General features: G+C 40.1%; 1 protein-coding gene across 2 annotated transcripts in view; it reads left to right on the top strand.

Moving 5' to 3' along the window:
* AACS (acetoacetyl-CoA synthetase) overlaps nucleotides 1–5,871 on the top strand; it is a 45,948-nt gene extending 40,077 nt beyond the window's left edge. Inside the window, exons 16-18 of one of the 2 annotated variants that reach the window (XM_068701257.1) lie at nucleotides 479–537; nucleotides 1,804–2,006; nucleotides 4,532–5,871. In XM_068701257.1, the coding sequence (XP_068557358.1) occupies nucleotides 479–537; nucleotides 1,804–2,006; nucleotides 4,532–4,669 (400 nt within the window). In that variant the 3' untranslated portion in view covers nucleotides 4,670–5,871. The remainder of the gene's footprint in view (nucleotides 1–478; nucleotides 538–1,803; nucleotides 2,007–4,531) is intronic. The other variant, XM_068701258.1, reaches the window with a different exon arrangement.
* The last annotated feature ends 7,756 nt before the right edge of the window (nucleotides 5,872–13,627 follow it).

Genomic DNA, 13,627 nt, shown 5'->3' with positions numbered 1-13,627 from the left:
TGACTTGAAGTTTTTTGGCATTGCCACAAACAGACCTACACAACAGATATAAGGTATGAGGCTGCTATATATGAAATGCAAGTTCCAGCTATAAAATACTGGTAACTAATGGCACACAATTGCAATAAAATGCAGACTAGAAAGACTTTTGATCTGTTTTCTTGTTGATGGTAAATACGTATATTTCTAAGCTAAAATGAGAAATAACTGGACCTCATTTGGGCTGCTGGAAAGAAGAAGGAGGAGGAAAGGTAAATGAATAATGCTGAGGTTCTCTGAAGGTTCTCTGAAATTTCATTCTAATGAGCAAAAGGCCTTTTTTACAAAACTTAATTCTTTTAAAATTCTGTTTCTGAGGTGGCTGCCTGCATATTCCCTGCATGAAATTCAGAGAAACTTGGTTAATTGCATCATTTTATTCTTTTGATCAAACTCTAATTACATTTTAATGCTTCTTTGTTTTGTGTGTTACTTTCAGTGATGGTACATTAAATCCGAATGGAGTAAGATTTGGAAGTTCTGAAATCTATAACATAGGTATGAAATTAACTTTCCACATCTTTCATCTATGACCTTGTTGATTTAAATCTGAAATATATGCATTATACAAGTGTTTGAAAAGATTAAGTAATAAGGCCTACTGTTCTTCAAATGGAAAATGGTACAGAGCATATTAGCATTAACTGTAAAAGTCTGTCTTGTAGGCCTGAAATTGGTTGCCTTCCTAAAATGTCTGTAGGACTGAAAATGACTTATTGAGATGTTCTTCGTAAGATGTTGCTTTCATATAACAAGGTCTTACAGATACTGTTACATGCAAGTTAATGAGAGTACCTAAACTCTGAGGCTATCCTTTCTTTTTTTTTCTGCCTAAGACAAGCTCTTGACATTGATTTATTTTATCATTCCTAATGATAAGTGGTTGAGCTTATGCTACCATAACTGACTGAGGAATGATTCCAGGAACCAGGACAGAAGGATTGCAGTTGATGCCAAAAGTGTAAGAGGAAGGTGGGGAGGCTAAATTGCACTGCCATAGCCTTCTGAATGTAAATAGTGCTTTGCTGGAAGCAACATCTTCCTAGTGTTGTGTGAGATTTGGAGGATCAGCCTCCCTCATCTGTGGAAGAGCTGTGTGGGTGTTAATGGCAGCTGCCCTGGGTCATACTCCATTTCAGCACTTCTATACTTAAACTGGGGAACAGTCTCTGGTTGGAACTGGCACAAAGGCTCAAGGTTTATCCTGGTACAAACCTGGGTCTGCCTCCCCAGGTTTGATGGTTCTGTAGTATAAATAGCAGCTTTAGCAGGGACTGGTTTGAACTCTTAGTATTTAAATCCAGTTCCCATGAGAATGTCAAGCTGCACACAGTTTCCTGTTTCAAATGTCTATCTTGTGAAAGGTGGTGTTACTGGTTGTGCACGGGTGCTAGTCTGGGACTTGGGCACCTGTTGCCACTCCTTGTTCTTGTGTTACCAGTCAGTTTTCTATCTAAGCAGCAATGGGTATTGCGAGAAAAGCCAAAGAAAACAGTTTAGCGTAAAAGTCATTGTCAATCCCAGAAGTTCTAGCAGACTACTGTTGCCCTGGTGTAGGTATCTTTGGTCCTTAAGCGCCTGCACCTGAGTAGGAGTTAGGATTACAAAGTACCTGAAGGGAGGGCTAGTAGATGAACCAATCCAGGAAGTCTGTTTTTCTCATTTAGCTCTAGGGCAGGTGATTCATTTCTTTTGGTGCAATTAGAGAAAATGTGCACCCAGAATATAACAAAAGCCTGTGCTAAAAAGAACTTTTTTTTTCAGTTGAGGCCTTTGAGGAGGTTTCAGATAGCCTCTGCATCCCTCAGTACAACAAAGATGGGGAGGAAAGGGTGATACTCTTCTTGAAGATGGCACTAAACCACGTGTTCAGCGAGGATCTGGTGAAAAGAATTCGAGATGCAATACGTGTAGCGCTTTCTGCCAGGCATGTTCCAAGCCTCATTCTAGAAACCAAAGGCATTCCGGTATGTCATGAAAAATGCTGCCTACTTTTTTTCTTTGTCACCTTGAATAGTAATTAAGGAGCAGTTGTCATTGCTCTTCAAACCCACATGCATGGAAATTTTAGCATCTCAAAAGTGTATTTGAGCTTTATAAATAGTTTGTCTGTGTTGCCTAGCAACATCATTTCATCTCCTTTTCAGCTAAGCATGTTTTTGTTTTTTTAACAATACCTAAAAATGCCCATTCTCAGTTTATAAATATATGTGCTGCATTTTCTCAGTAATATATACTTAAAGTCTTTTAAAGGAAAATATTAAGAAGGTAATTTAACTTCAGCTTTTCAGGCTACCCATAAGCTTATTTTTTTTGTTTTCTTGTTTGAAATAACATTCTTATGAAAGCTGAGAGCACTGAGCAAATTTATAAAATCATTTTGTAAACCATTTCACTTTTACATCTGTTTAGCCATTTAAATGTATCTCTATCACTGTCTTACCAATAGCAATAACTAAAATAAAATTCTTCTGCTTACAAAAGGGAGAAGAAAGTCTTATAGCTAAATGTACTGCATGCTCAGTCTTCTGGAGTTGCAAACTGCAGTACTTTACACTACTCTTCCTTGCAGTGTGAACTCTTATTTGGGATGCTTGGCTTTTTTTCTAGTCCTCTCTGATGCTACAGCCTCCCCAGCAGCTCCATGGACAGCTCATTGCAGGATGGGGGTACGGAAAGTACTCGTCTCAAGGCCATTTGCGCACACACTTGAGTGAGTCCAGAGGAAAGGCTCGAGGCTCCAGCCCAACCATCTGGTATTCTGACACGCATTTACTGCCAGTATAGGTTTCTATGTGGAAATGGTCTAGAGTTTAGGACTGCCAGCCTCCATATAATGCACAGTCATTTGGATGTGATCTCTTGAGTTACTTCTGTTTCAGGCCACTGCTGTCCAACAGTATTAGATAGAAAATGTTGTCTTAGCACGAATGTAAAATCTCCTGCACCTGTTAAATCATGAACAGGTTTTCTAGGCTGAAATTTAGCTTCTGCATTAAGTGTTGAACTTGTAAACTACGTAAATCACTGGAATGTACAGTATAAAGTTGATGGCAGTGAGGTGTTTATGATGGTCTGTCCCTCAGGAAAGCCTGTTTGGATCATTAATTAGTTCACACTTTGAGTTTAAAATTGAGTGAATGTTAATTACATTTCAGGTAAATATGCCAGTAGTAAAGTGATCAAAGCTGTCTCCCATCTTTCTTTGAAGTTTTTGCTTGGAATGGAAACCTCTTTCTTCTACTTATAGAAATGTATTTGAATCTCCACCTGAAATACAGCCTAATCCTAATGGAATACTGACACTGCATACTGATAGAAGTAAATAACATAGCTCTGATTTGCTGATCACTTCAGTAATGCAAAGCATGGTTTTTAATGGCATCTCTGGGTGCTGAAGAACATTGCAAATTCTTTGTGCAAATCTTCCTAGTCCTGTCCTGACGAGATAAGCACTCTTATCGTGACCTACAAGATGCTTACCTGTTTGATTAAACAATTTAGCTTTGCTGAACAGTCTGTAATCTTTTTTTTAAAGTGGACAGTTCCCTTCCAGTCCACTTAAGTGTTCTGGTTTCTGAATGCTTGTGAAATTTAAGTTGCTTATTGTCGAGGAGGAAGATTGATTGCTTAAGGTGATTCAAGAGGGTAGGATTACACATGACTTCGGTAGTTTTAATGAGGAAAAAGTTTGTTTTAGCATCAAGAGCAACACTGAAAGAATATATTGAATTAACGATTGTTTAGCCTGCTCTGAAAGATCAATGATGAAAAGTGGTGATTCCTGGAAAGGAGTTTCAACAGCTTTGGACGCCTGGAACAACCTGGGTTCCTTGATCAGCAGGACCAGATGCAGTAGTAGAGCAAGTTTGGTTTTAATTCCCAGAGGAGGCAGACACAGCTAAGGATGTGTTTGAAAGTCAGCTTTTCAGGGTTTCCTAAAACTTTACAGTGATACTAACCAAAAGGAAGGTAGTATTAAGACCTTGATGCAAATAAAAGCAGAGAAGGTCATCTAAAATTATATTTTAAGCTCAGTGTTTCATTTGACCCTATTATGAGAAAGGCTGTACATTTAAGGTAAGTCATGGGTTTTAGTCTCCCAAAGACCAGTCACTGGGTTTGGGCTTTGAGCTCACCCTTAAAAAATTAAAAATTATTTGAAAACTAGATGTGTCAAAACATAAAACGACAAATTTTTAGTGTTGATACCACAATTCTGATCTGGTTCCATTGGCTTAAACTGGAGCATCATCAGGTTCTCACAGAATTACCAAATAGGTGATTTTAATTTATTACTCTTATCAACTGTTCTTCAAATTCCACTTTTCAAGTGATGCAGAAAAGATTCTGATGCATCAAATACAACAGGAAAGGGAAGACATTGTGCTAAATCATCACTGGGTTCTTGGGTAGGTGGTGAGGCTTTTTATTTTTTCATAAAGTTACTACCTGAAAAGTGTAATTTTGCAATTCTGGTTTTGTTTTTCAGTACACGATAAATGGAAAGAAAGTGGAAGTAGCTGTGAAGCAAATAATTGCGGGGAAAGAAGTTGAGCAGCGGGGAGCTTTCTCAAACCCAGAGACTTTGGACCTCTACCAAAATATTCCTGAGCTTCAGAATTTTTGAAGTCGTGTATTCTTTTTTTCATCTGTCTTTGTTCTGTATTTGTTTTGTATATAACAATACTATATGTAAAAAAAAAAAAAAAGCTCTATTTAATACCAATGGTTGTTTTAAAATAATAAAATATTTCGTTAAGTGCATTATGAAAGGCTTGGGTAAAGTTTAGCTCCCTTATATTGGTTAAATATGCCATATGTCTTGGAGTTTTTTTCCAGCCTGGAAGGAGGAACCTGCCTGTTTTGATTTTTATATATATGATAAATACGTCTTTTCTGGTTAGTTTTACATCAGTAGCCCATCAAATGGGAGCACCGGTAGCAGAAGTTACAGTTGTGATAATAAAATGTCTTTCATAAGATGTTCACTTTTTTTTTTAAACTGGATTTTCAGCATCTTTATTTTTCAGTCCATGTGTTTCAGAGGTACCTGCAAGGAATATACAGCAATTTTAACTACTTGACTATGAAACATAGAAATATTCTATATGTAGTGCGCATTTAAATGTTTTTATAAAACCAAATCATAACGCACTAAACCTGTTCGACTTGACTCAGAATAATTTCAGTCTTGAAATATCTCATGGTACTCATGAAGGTAATTGCTGCTTCATTTTGCGATGTAACCTTCTTGTTTTAAGCTCTTACTTATTAGTTCATTGACTTCTGGGGATTTGGAAGGTGGGGGAGCAATCACCTCTGTATTTCTGGTGTAACTCGAGGTTATTTCTGTGGAATTTACAGTAATTACTCTGGCTTTAATGTTATTGTAGCCGAAGATGTCATCCTGCTTTTTTGTTTTGAGGTTCTTTATTGGCTATAAAGTAAAAAGTAACAATCCAGTGTTATGTTAGCTGAAGAATTCCAGTGTGTTCACTTATAAAAGCTAATGGTTTTGTAACTTTTTTACTAAATGTCATATTGAAAGTGAAAGACTAAAGCGTTTTCTAGCTCTGTATCCTTCCAGTTCATAAAGGGAAAAATACTGTAATGAACAGTACAATGGAAGCACTAAAGCATTGTTTTTTCATAAAGAAAATGTGATTGCAGTAGTTGTATCAAACCTCTGGCATTCAGTTTTCTCCTGCACTATTTGAACTTTGTGGGTTAAGTATTTAATGCATTAAAATAATGGATGTCCTTACAATTGTGTTGAATGCATTCAACAGTTACAGAGTTAATCAAAATAAATTGATTCTTTTTAATATATATTTATTTCCACTTCCACTCAGTTGTCTCAATTTTATTTTCCTTTAGACCAGTTGTCATGGAACCATTTTTAGCTTAATTTGATTTTAATGGTTTTATGCAAACTCCACCCCACTCTAAAATTGTTCTCTGAAAGTTTTACCCTATTTTTTACTGTTTTTTCTAATGCAGAGCCCAGGAGAAGTAAAACATTGGTGCCAGTTGTTTGCATGGTTGGCTCATTTAAAAGGTCGCAAGTAAACAGGGGTGGAAGAAAGTGTGCTGAAACACTGCCCTGGATCAGTACAGTAAGAAATTGTAGGTTGCGATGTGTTAGCTGCTAACGGTATAGGTCTGTGGAAAGGTGCACACTCAGCCACTGCTTAGAGCAAAATCAAGGAGTTTGTGGTGGTCATGTTTAGCTGCAACTAGTAAAAGTTAATTGTATGTTTCCTCCGCCTAGTGATAGATCTCAGCTACCTAGCTCCAGTAAGCTGACGGCTGTGGCAGAATATGTCAAGTATTGCTGCTAATTCAGTAAGAGTGCAGCTGCCCCTCTCAGACAGTCTGTGGCAGTCAAAAGAATGCAGTCATCATGGACACCAGCTCTGCATTCACTGCAGGGTACAGAAATGCCTCATTAGCAAATAAGACTTTAAATGAGCTGGCTTCCATTTGACTTTTTGAACTGTACCAAGTTGGACAATATAACATGCTAGCATGATAAATGTGATAATATAAATACTAAGCAGCCATTAGAAAAGTATAAAAAATGAGCTATCCAGCTGTCAATAATCTATGATTAAAAGTACTTTTAAATTCCTTTCCCCTCTGGCATACTATATATAAATTTTACATTAACTGTGACTTTGTATTCATTAAAACTTCATTAGATTGTTCTTTAATTCATGCAAAATGTCTGGAGTTTACAAAATCCACAGATCCATATTAATAAGTAATTTGGGGATATTTCATTAATTAAAGATAGTTTAGAAGCACAGATATGTTAAGAATATATACAATGCCTAGGGGCTGTTTTTTTAATCCTATATTAATCCTACTTAGAAACACTAGAAAGTTTGCTTAACAGATAAGATCTCCACCAACTATAAGACAGTCCAGTCAAAGCTTTGTACTATATGAACAAAGTAGGTGTATCTATAAGTTGGTCTGTGTACTGATGGTGACTTCCTAGCCATTAACCCTTGACAAGTGCTGCAGACTGTGTTGAGCAGACAAATGAGCTCTGACTCAGCTGGTTTCAAGGATCTGAATTTCAGAAGTGCTGGACACCTATAGCTCGTTGAAATCCAAGGAGAAGGAGGGAGGAGTGAGTGCTTACATTAAGCTGGGAAGTGATGTGCTTTTGGGAGGCTGTGGCGGAGCTGGCACCGGTGTCCAGGCTGCCTCAGCCCAGCTCCTCCCATCCCAGAGTCTGTGCTCTAAACAACCACCTTACACTAATGGTAAGCAAAGATAAATGCAAGTGACCTATTTCTTTGGATACTGATACAGAACTGTGATCACAGTTGTACTCTATCCAGCTGGGAATTGTTCAAAATATCACAAAAGTGGGGGGGCTAAGTAAACCAGGTTGCAAACAAAGAGCAGGGAACGTAGCTTTCATTCTGCTTCCCACCCCCAGTTATAAACTGTATTCCTTCCAGGGCTCGGGCATAAGGGTACTAGGGGTCAAATGCAATTTCAAGACAATCCTTGCAAGCTGGTGGCATCCAGACACTTGGCTGCAAAGGCGTGGCATGCAAGTGCAGCATGTGGTGTTGTAGGGTTAATAAGGAAATCTGAGTGCCATAGCCCTGTGATGCTCTGAAGGCATGAGCTGGGTACCCCTTGCAGAAGGCTGCTGAGCTGATGGACTGTTGATCTTGCACAGGTCTTCCCATCCAGAAAGATTTGATGCCTTTGGGCTGTCAGTGTGTAACTAGTTTTACTCTGTAACGTGTGGCCGATTTCATTTTTGTTTCCTATTTATAACTCAGCGTTTGCAGTGTTTTTGGTTGAAAAGCTACATACGCAGATCTTAGTGGCATGTGTGGCACGCAAATAGAGCTTGTTCTGCAGAGTGCTGTAAGCCTCTGACAAAAATACTCAACAGCAAGCAAGTTCAGAGCAGCGGTACTACAGGCTAGGTACTTCTCTCACTCAGTCCCCTGCAAATTTGAGAGCAACTCGCTAGAATTATGTGATGGAATCAGCCCATTTGCCCTTGAGTCACAGGGAGAGACAGTTCTATCATCTCCCTTTTAGAAATGTGCTTTTGTCAGCTCCTCTTAGAGCAGGTACTTTCCCCTTCCACTACCTTATGGTTTCAATTAATTTCCCTGGTTAGTAGTGGTTCTCAAATAACTGAAATAGGTTGGTATGCAACAGCCCAAGCAGGATATATCTGATAAAATTATTTATTGTTATGTGCAAGGAAATTGGTTGTGTGAATTACTTATTCAATGATTTTAAAAATACAGGTAATTGCCTAATAGAACACAACTTCCCTGGGGCCATTATTGTCTTTCAGTTTAATGCATGCATATTTAAAAGGATATCATTTACAAGGCAGAGCAGCCAGTCACACAAGTAAAAGGGTGTTAAAGTAATATTTAAAATACATTAGTAAAGAGTAATAGCTTGATTTTGAGATAAAACTGTAGAGTTTTATTGGTAAAATTTGTTTCTGTAGGGAATACTCCTGCAGGGAGAAAGTGTCCAGGTAACTGTCCCAGTGAGTCTTTGTAGAAGCTGTTTTGGGAGTGCTTATCCCCACATCACAGGCTGGTGGTGGAGCACAGTCCAAGAGAGGGAAAGGTGCTTGTCAGCTGGTGTCTGAAAGTGCCCTATGTGTGTGTGCTTGGGGCAGAGCATGGACTGGACGTTAATTTAGAGGAAGCATTTAGAATTCATTTCTGTTTCTGCACTTTCTTCAAGTGTTGAGCATTTAACCTCTGTGTACCTTTGAGGCTGATGAGAGATACTTCAGGTCATCCAAAGGCATTGGTCTTTCCATAGGTTATCTTTGTCAGCAGCTCTGCATTGAGCAATTTCCCCATTTAAACCTTTTATCTCGTTACTGACTTCCTGAGGTGTGTGTCTGTCTGGATCTCGTGTCCTACAGAGCTGAGATCATAAATCCAAATTCTTGGTTCATCTTTCTTCCTTCAAGAGGAGGATATTTTTAATTCTTAAATAAGCAGGTCTCAGACAGCAGCAAGATGCAACTTAGTTTTCTTCTGCATCTTTTGCAGAAAGAGGAAACTAAATATCATACATTGTATTCTATCAGAAATAAAACTAGGGGATGAGTTGCTGTGAAGCACGGCCATAGTCCAGTATGGCAGCTTGGAGCTGATGAGAGCACATATTTGCCTTGCTGGGAATTAGGGGCCTTTTTAGATTCAAATAATGAGATAATCAACATTGGTTTGAGCATCTTACTCTATGTGATTTGTGTGCAAAGTAGGAGTGAATCTGGTAAGAAGAGGAGGGGGAAACAGTCTCTGAAATGCTATTAGTGAGTCAAAGAGTGCCTCAGAACAATTTTAGTTGCAGAACAATAAGACATCCCAAAGTATTAATGTAGCAGGCTGCAGCTGTCCACACAATTTCTCCTCATTGCTTCTGATGGCCAGAGAAATTCTTCCAAACAACTGATTGAGTTCAGGGGATTGGTGTGTTGGCGGGGGTGGGGAAGTCATGCCAGGCATGCCATTGTTTAACCAGGTTAAGTAGCACATTATCAAGGGCTTAATTGGACCTTGTACTTCTTAATTAGAAGACCCTGAAGAATTCTCGTCCTACTACTTTTGACAAGTGGTTTTGCAAAGTTCAAGAGGCTTATCAGCATTCAGCCTGAGATCCCAGCCAAAATGACAAGGCCCCTTAGAAAAAAAACATCTCCAGGATTGTTAATTAGTTTACAATAGCATATTGAAGAATACATGTAGAAGTTCATATCACTAACAAGGATTCTGTTCAAAGAAATTCTTTTTCAATGCTGTTCCCTTTTTTGTGTTATAGTGATTTAAAGGAAGAATTAATTGTAGGGTAACAATCCCACTGGTGGGTATATTCCTTAGTGTATTCTGATTTTAGTTTTATAAAGACAGCCTACTGTGTTTAGGCTATTGATCTACAGCCTGAGTTTTCTCAGGAAGACTCTTGTATGGTTGGATGCCATTAGAAGCAGGGTTTGACTGTATTACATTGTTATCCTAGGCCCTGGATGTGGTATTATGGGAAAGAATGGCTTGAACACCATCCTTTCAAGGATGGCTCTGTTTCATGAGAACGAGCTATAAGCTGAACAGGAAAAACAACACAAAAGGAGAGCTGAACTTGGCACTGCTGTGAAGGTTTGAGTAGACAGATGAGGATGTGTGTGTCTGGGGCAGGAGCAAGTGAGGCTGAAGTAGAAGGTCACACTGTTGTTCTTTACCCTGAAGTCATTGCATGCAGTGATGTTCAAGAGCCTATAGTTGAATGCCCATTCTGAGGAGATTCTTGTTTGGTTTGGCTTTGGTACTTCAAATAAATACATTTTGGAAGCTGTACACAAAACCTAGTCTCATTTAATACATAAATTTACATGAATTTCAGTGGGGAAGAGAGCTGTAGGGTCCTATGAAATAGCGTAATTTCTGTCAAGACCCTTCATTTTGTATTCCTCTCACTAAAAAGCAGGGTTTTATCTTGGGCTCATGTAGAGGAGCCAGAGAAGTCATGTTGTGTTCACAAAGCTGTTATACCTCTCATGAACCCTGCCTGGGCCTGCAACCCATCTTTTTCACCAGGAAAATGTGATTTTTAGGGGCTCAGTGACATGCAGAGTTAGATTTACTTCCTTTGGTGTCACTTTTAAACTGGTCAGACTTTCCTGGTGCAGTTGGTTGTGGAGAAAGGGTGGAGAAGTGGGGCCAGGCCTCACACAGGTGCTTCAGCAGCGCAGCTAGGCCTGGAGAGCTCATCCGTAATTAATGTCTGCGGCAGAGCACTTTTCCTTTAAACCAGATGCATTTCTCTTCAGCTGCTGTTAGAGACAAAGATTAAAGCTAAATTGAAATAAATTGCCTAAGGAAAAATAAGTGAGAGTTTGTGCTAGTTTAACTAACTTGGTTTAAAGGTGAGCTGAGTTTGAAACAGGTGTGACTTCTGTGCCTTGATGGGGCCTAAGGAGGTGGCCCTGAGTGTGCAACTGTGATATGCAACTGAGAATTTTAATTTGCCTCATTCTCATGTATAATAAAATATGCTGGATACATGACACTTCATGAATTAATGCAAGCATATAAAGCATGGAGGGAGATTCTTGTACAGGATTTGTTCTTAAAATGCAAATGCCGAGCAAGGCTTTAAATGGACCTGGTTATCTGGAATGGTGGGGCCTATTTCATGCTTTGTTTTAGGGTTTACGCCTGTTCCCTGAACTGTGGTGGTAGAAGAGGGAGGAGGTGGAATTTAGGGAGGGACAAGCCCAGACCCACACAGGCTCACACAAACCCAGGCATGCAGCTGTGCAGGAGCTTTTAGCACATCGGGGCCCTTGTGACTGTCAGCGGGCTGGGAGGGATGGCCATGTCAGGCTGCTGTCCTCTGTCCCCAGTAAATGTGTTAGTGAAACATGTCACTGAACTCCACTGGTGTGAATTGGATTACCAGCTCCGTTGGGGCAGGGGGAGAAAAAGGCCCTGTTGCTTTTGTCTGGGCACTTTGTCTAACAAGGAAGGCACACAGAGGGATTTGTTCTAATTCCACGCTTGGCCCTGGTGCTGTGTGCTGCACCCCATGCTGCGAAGCCTGGGCTGGGCTGGGCTGGGCTGGTGGGCCCTGGCTGCTGGGACTTAGGCAAAGCATCGCTGTCCTCTGGGTGCCACAGAGCAACCCCTGCCCTGGCTTTAAAGGGGGCTGGCAACACAGGCATCATCCCTCCACTGGTTCACATTGCATGATGTGCTCACAGACACATGGTGAGGCAGCCAGTCCCTCAGAGCAATGCGGGGCTTCCAGGTGCTGGCATAAGGAAAGCAACAGCGGTGGTCACAGGCAGCAATCCCCCTGTCTGTGCAGCGGGGGCAAAGACCCGGTGCAAAGCCTGGTGGCCAGGTGATGAAATGCAGAGGGCAGCAAGCACAGTCACAAAGTCCCACAGGTCCAGGATGCTACTGTTCCCTGGTGAAAATGGTAACGAGACCAAGAAGATGATGGCTGTATCTGATGGCATAAAGATATTGAGACACTGCTGCAAGAATGGAGATTTTCTCCTAATGCAGCTGGAATTAAAGTTGGGCAGTGGGGAACTGAAGATTCCATAGCTCAGAAAAAGAAAACTTTTCCTGAATTAGTTTGTTGCCCTGACCTTTGGAAAAGCAAAGCAGCTCTGTAAATGGGAGGAAGACAGTGTTTGCTGGGGTTACAGTTCTACAGGCACTGAGCGTGACCAATGCAGCAGCATTTCATCTCTCTGCTGACAAGTCTCTCATCTCCTGCCCCTTGGTCTGCCTCCATGATGTGGTTTGTCTCCTGCCCTGTGTGTATAGCACTTAGCACCACAGGCTTGTACTGAAAACCAGCTCCTGCCCTCAGAGTGTGAACAGTCCTGGAAATGCCCAAACATCTAAGAGAAAAGGTAGAATGTATTTCCTTCTAAGTTTTAGAGTTTCTGCCTTTATTCTCTGATATCTTCTAGGCTTGGTTCCTGCTGAGTTACATATGAAATAATTATGTTCATGTACAAACTGGAAGAAAATAACTTTTTAAACTATGTGGAGTCTGATGTGACAATTCGATTAGGTTTCAGTGGGTGCCTGCTTGACCCTGTAAATTGAAACTCGTAAAGGTCACTGTCTGTGTCTTAACATGGTATTTAATTTTCTTTGCTTCAGTGGTAGGGGGTGAGAGGAAGCTGGAACGGGTTTATTCAAATCTATATATAAAATGAGTGTGAGGAAAATAACTTTATTTTAAAAAAGTAGCTTTAATCACAGAGAGCGTTGCTCTTTCTGTTATTCCTGATTTCTGTCTCCCTGGCTCCTGACCTGGAAATGCAGTTCTGTATTGAAATGAAACATTAGCTTGTCAGGATTTCATGAACTCCTCCATCCATACCACAAGCCTGTTTTCCACTTCTAGCATTATAAACCTGTCTCAACAGAGATCTGGTTTGTATCACAAAGGCTGAGTTGAGAAAAGCTATGTCCAAGTCTGAGCTGCTTTGCTAATAGGCTAAAGTCTGAATTTAGGATCACTATAAATGCCACGCACACACATTAAGGGCATTAATGTAATTAATATGCTGCATTGGCATAATTTGGGAGCAGATGACATACCTAGTATTTCTAATCCTAGGAAGAAACATTTCAGCAGGAGAGGCATCAGTCACTGAAAACTCCTGTTCCCCCATACCTTCTGAACATTCATTATGCCTTAAATATTCTCGCACAGTTTTTCCAATGGTCTAATTATAAACTTCATTATAACTGTTCATTAGTTTTATTTTTTTCAATTAGCTTAACAAGTTGCCAAATGAAATACAAGGCTGGCAATTAGCTTGATCTAATTGTGATGAGCCACTCAAATGGGGTCACCAAATATGTGCGTTTATGGCACTTTTTCTTTTTTCAATTGGTGAACAATATTATAAATATTCAGAGCATCTCCTGATCTAAGTAGTGGACATTTTCCTGCTCATTTGTTAAAGTAGAAACAAAAATCAATTGCTTTGTGCTTGGGAGCCTGGATCGGCACAGCCTGAGCACCAGGGCTGCCCTGG

This window comes from Anas acuta, chromosome 17, assembly GCF_963932015.1.
Source record: "Anas acuta chromosome 17, bAnaAcu1.1, whole genome shotgun sequence".
NCBI lineage: Eukaryota > Metazoa > Chordata > Aves > Anseriformes > Anatidae > Anas > Anas acuta.
Note: the sequence above shows the minus strand (reverse complement) of the source record. Positions and strands in the feature narration are given on the sequence as shown.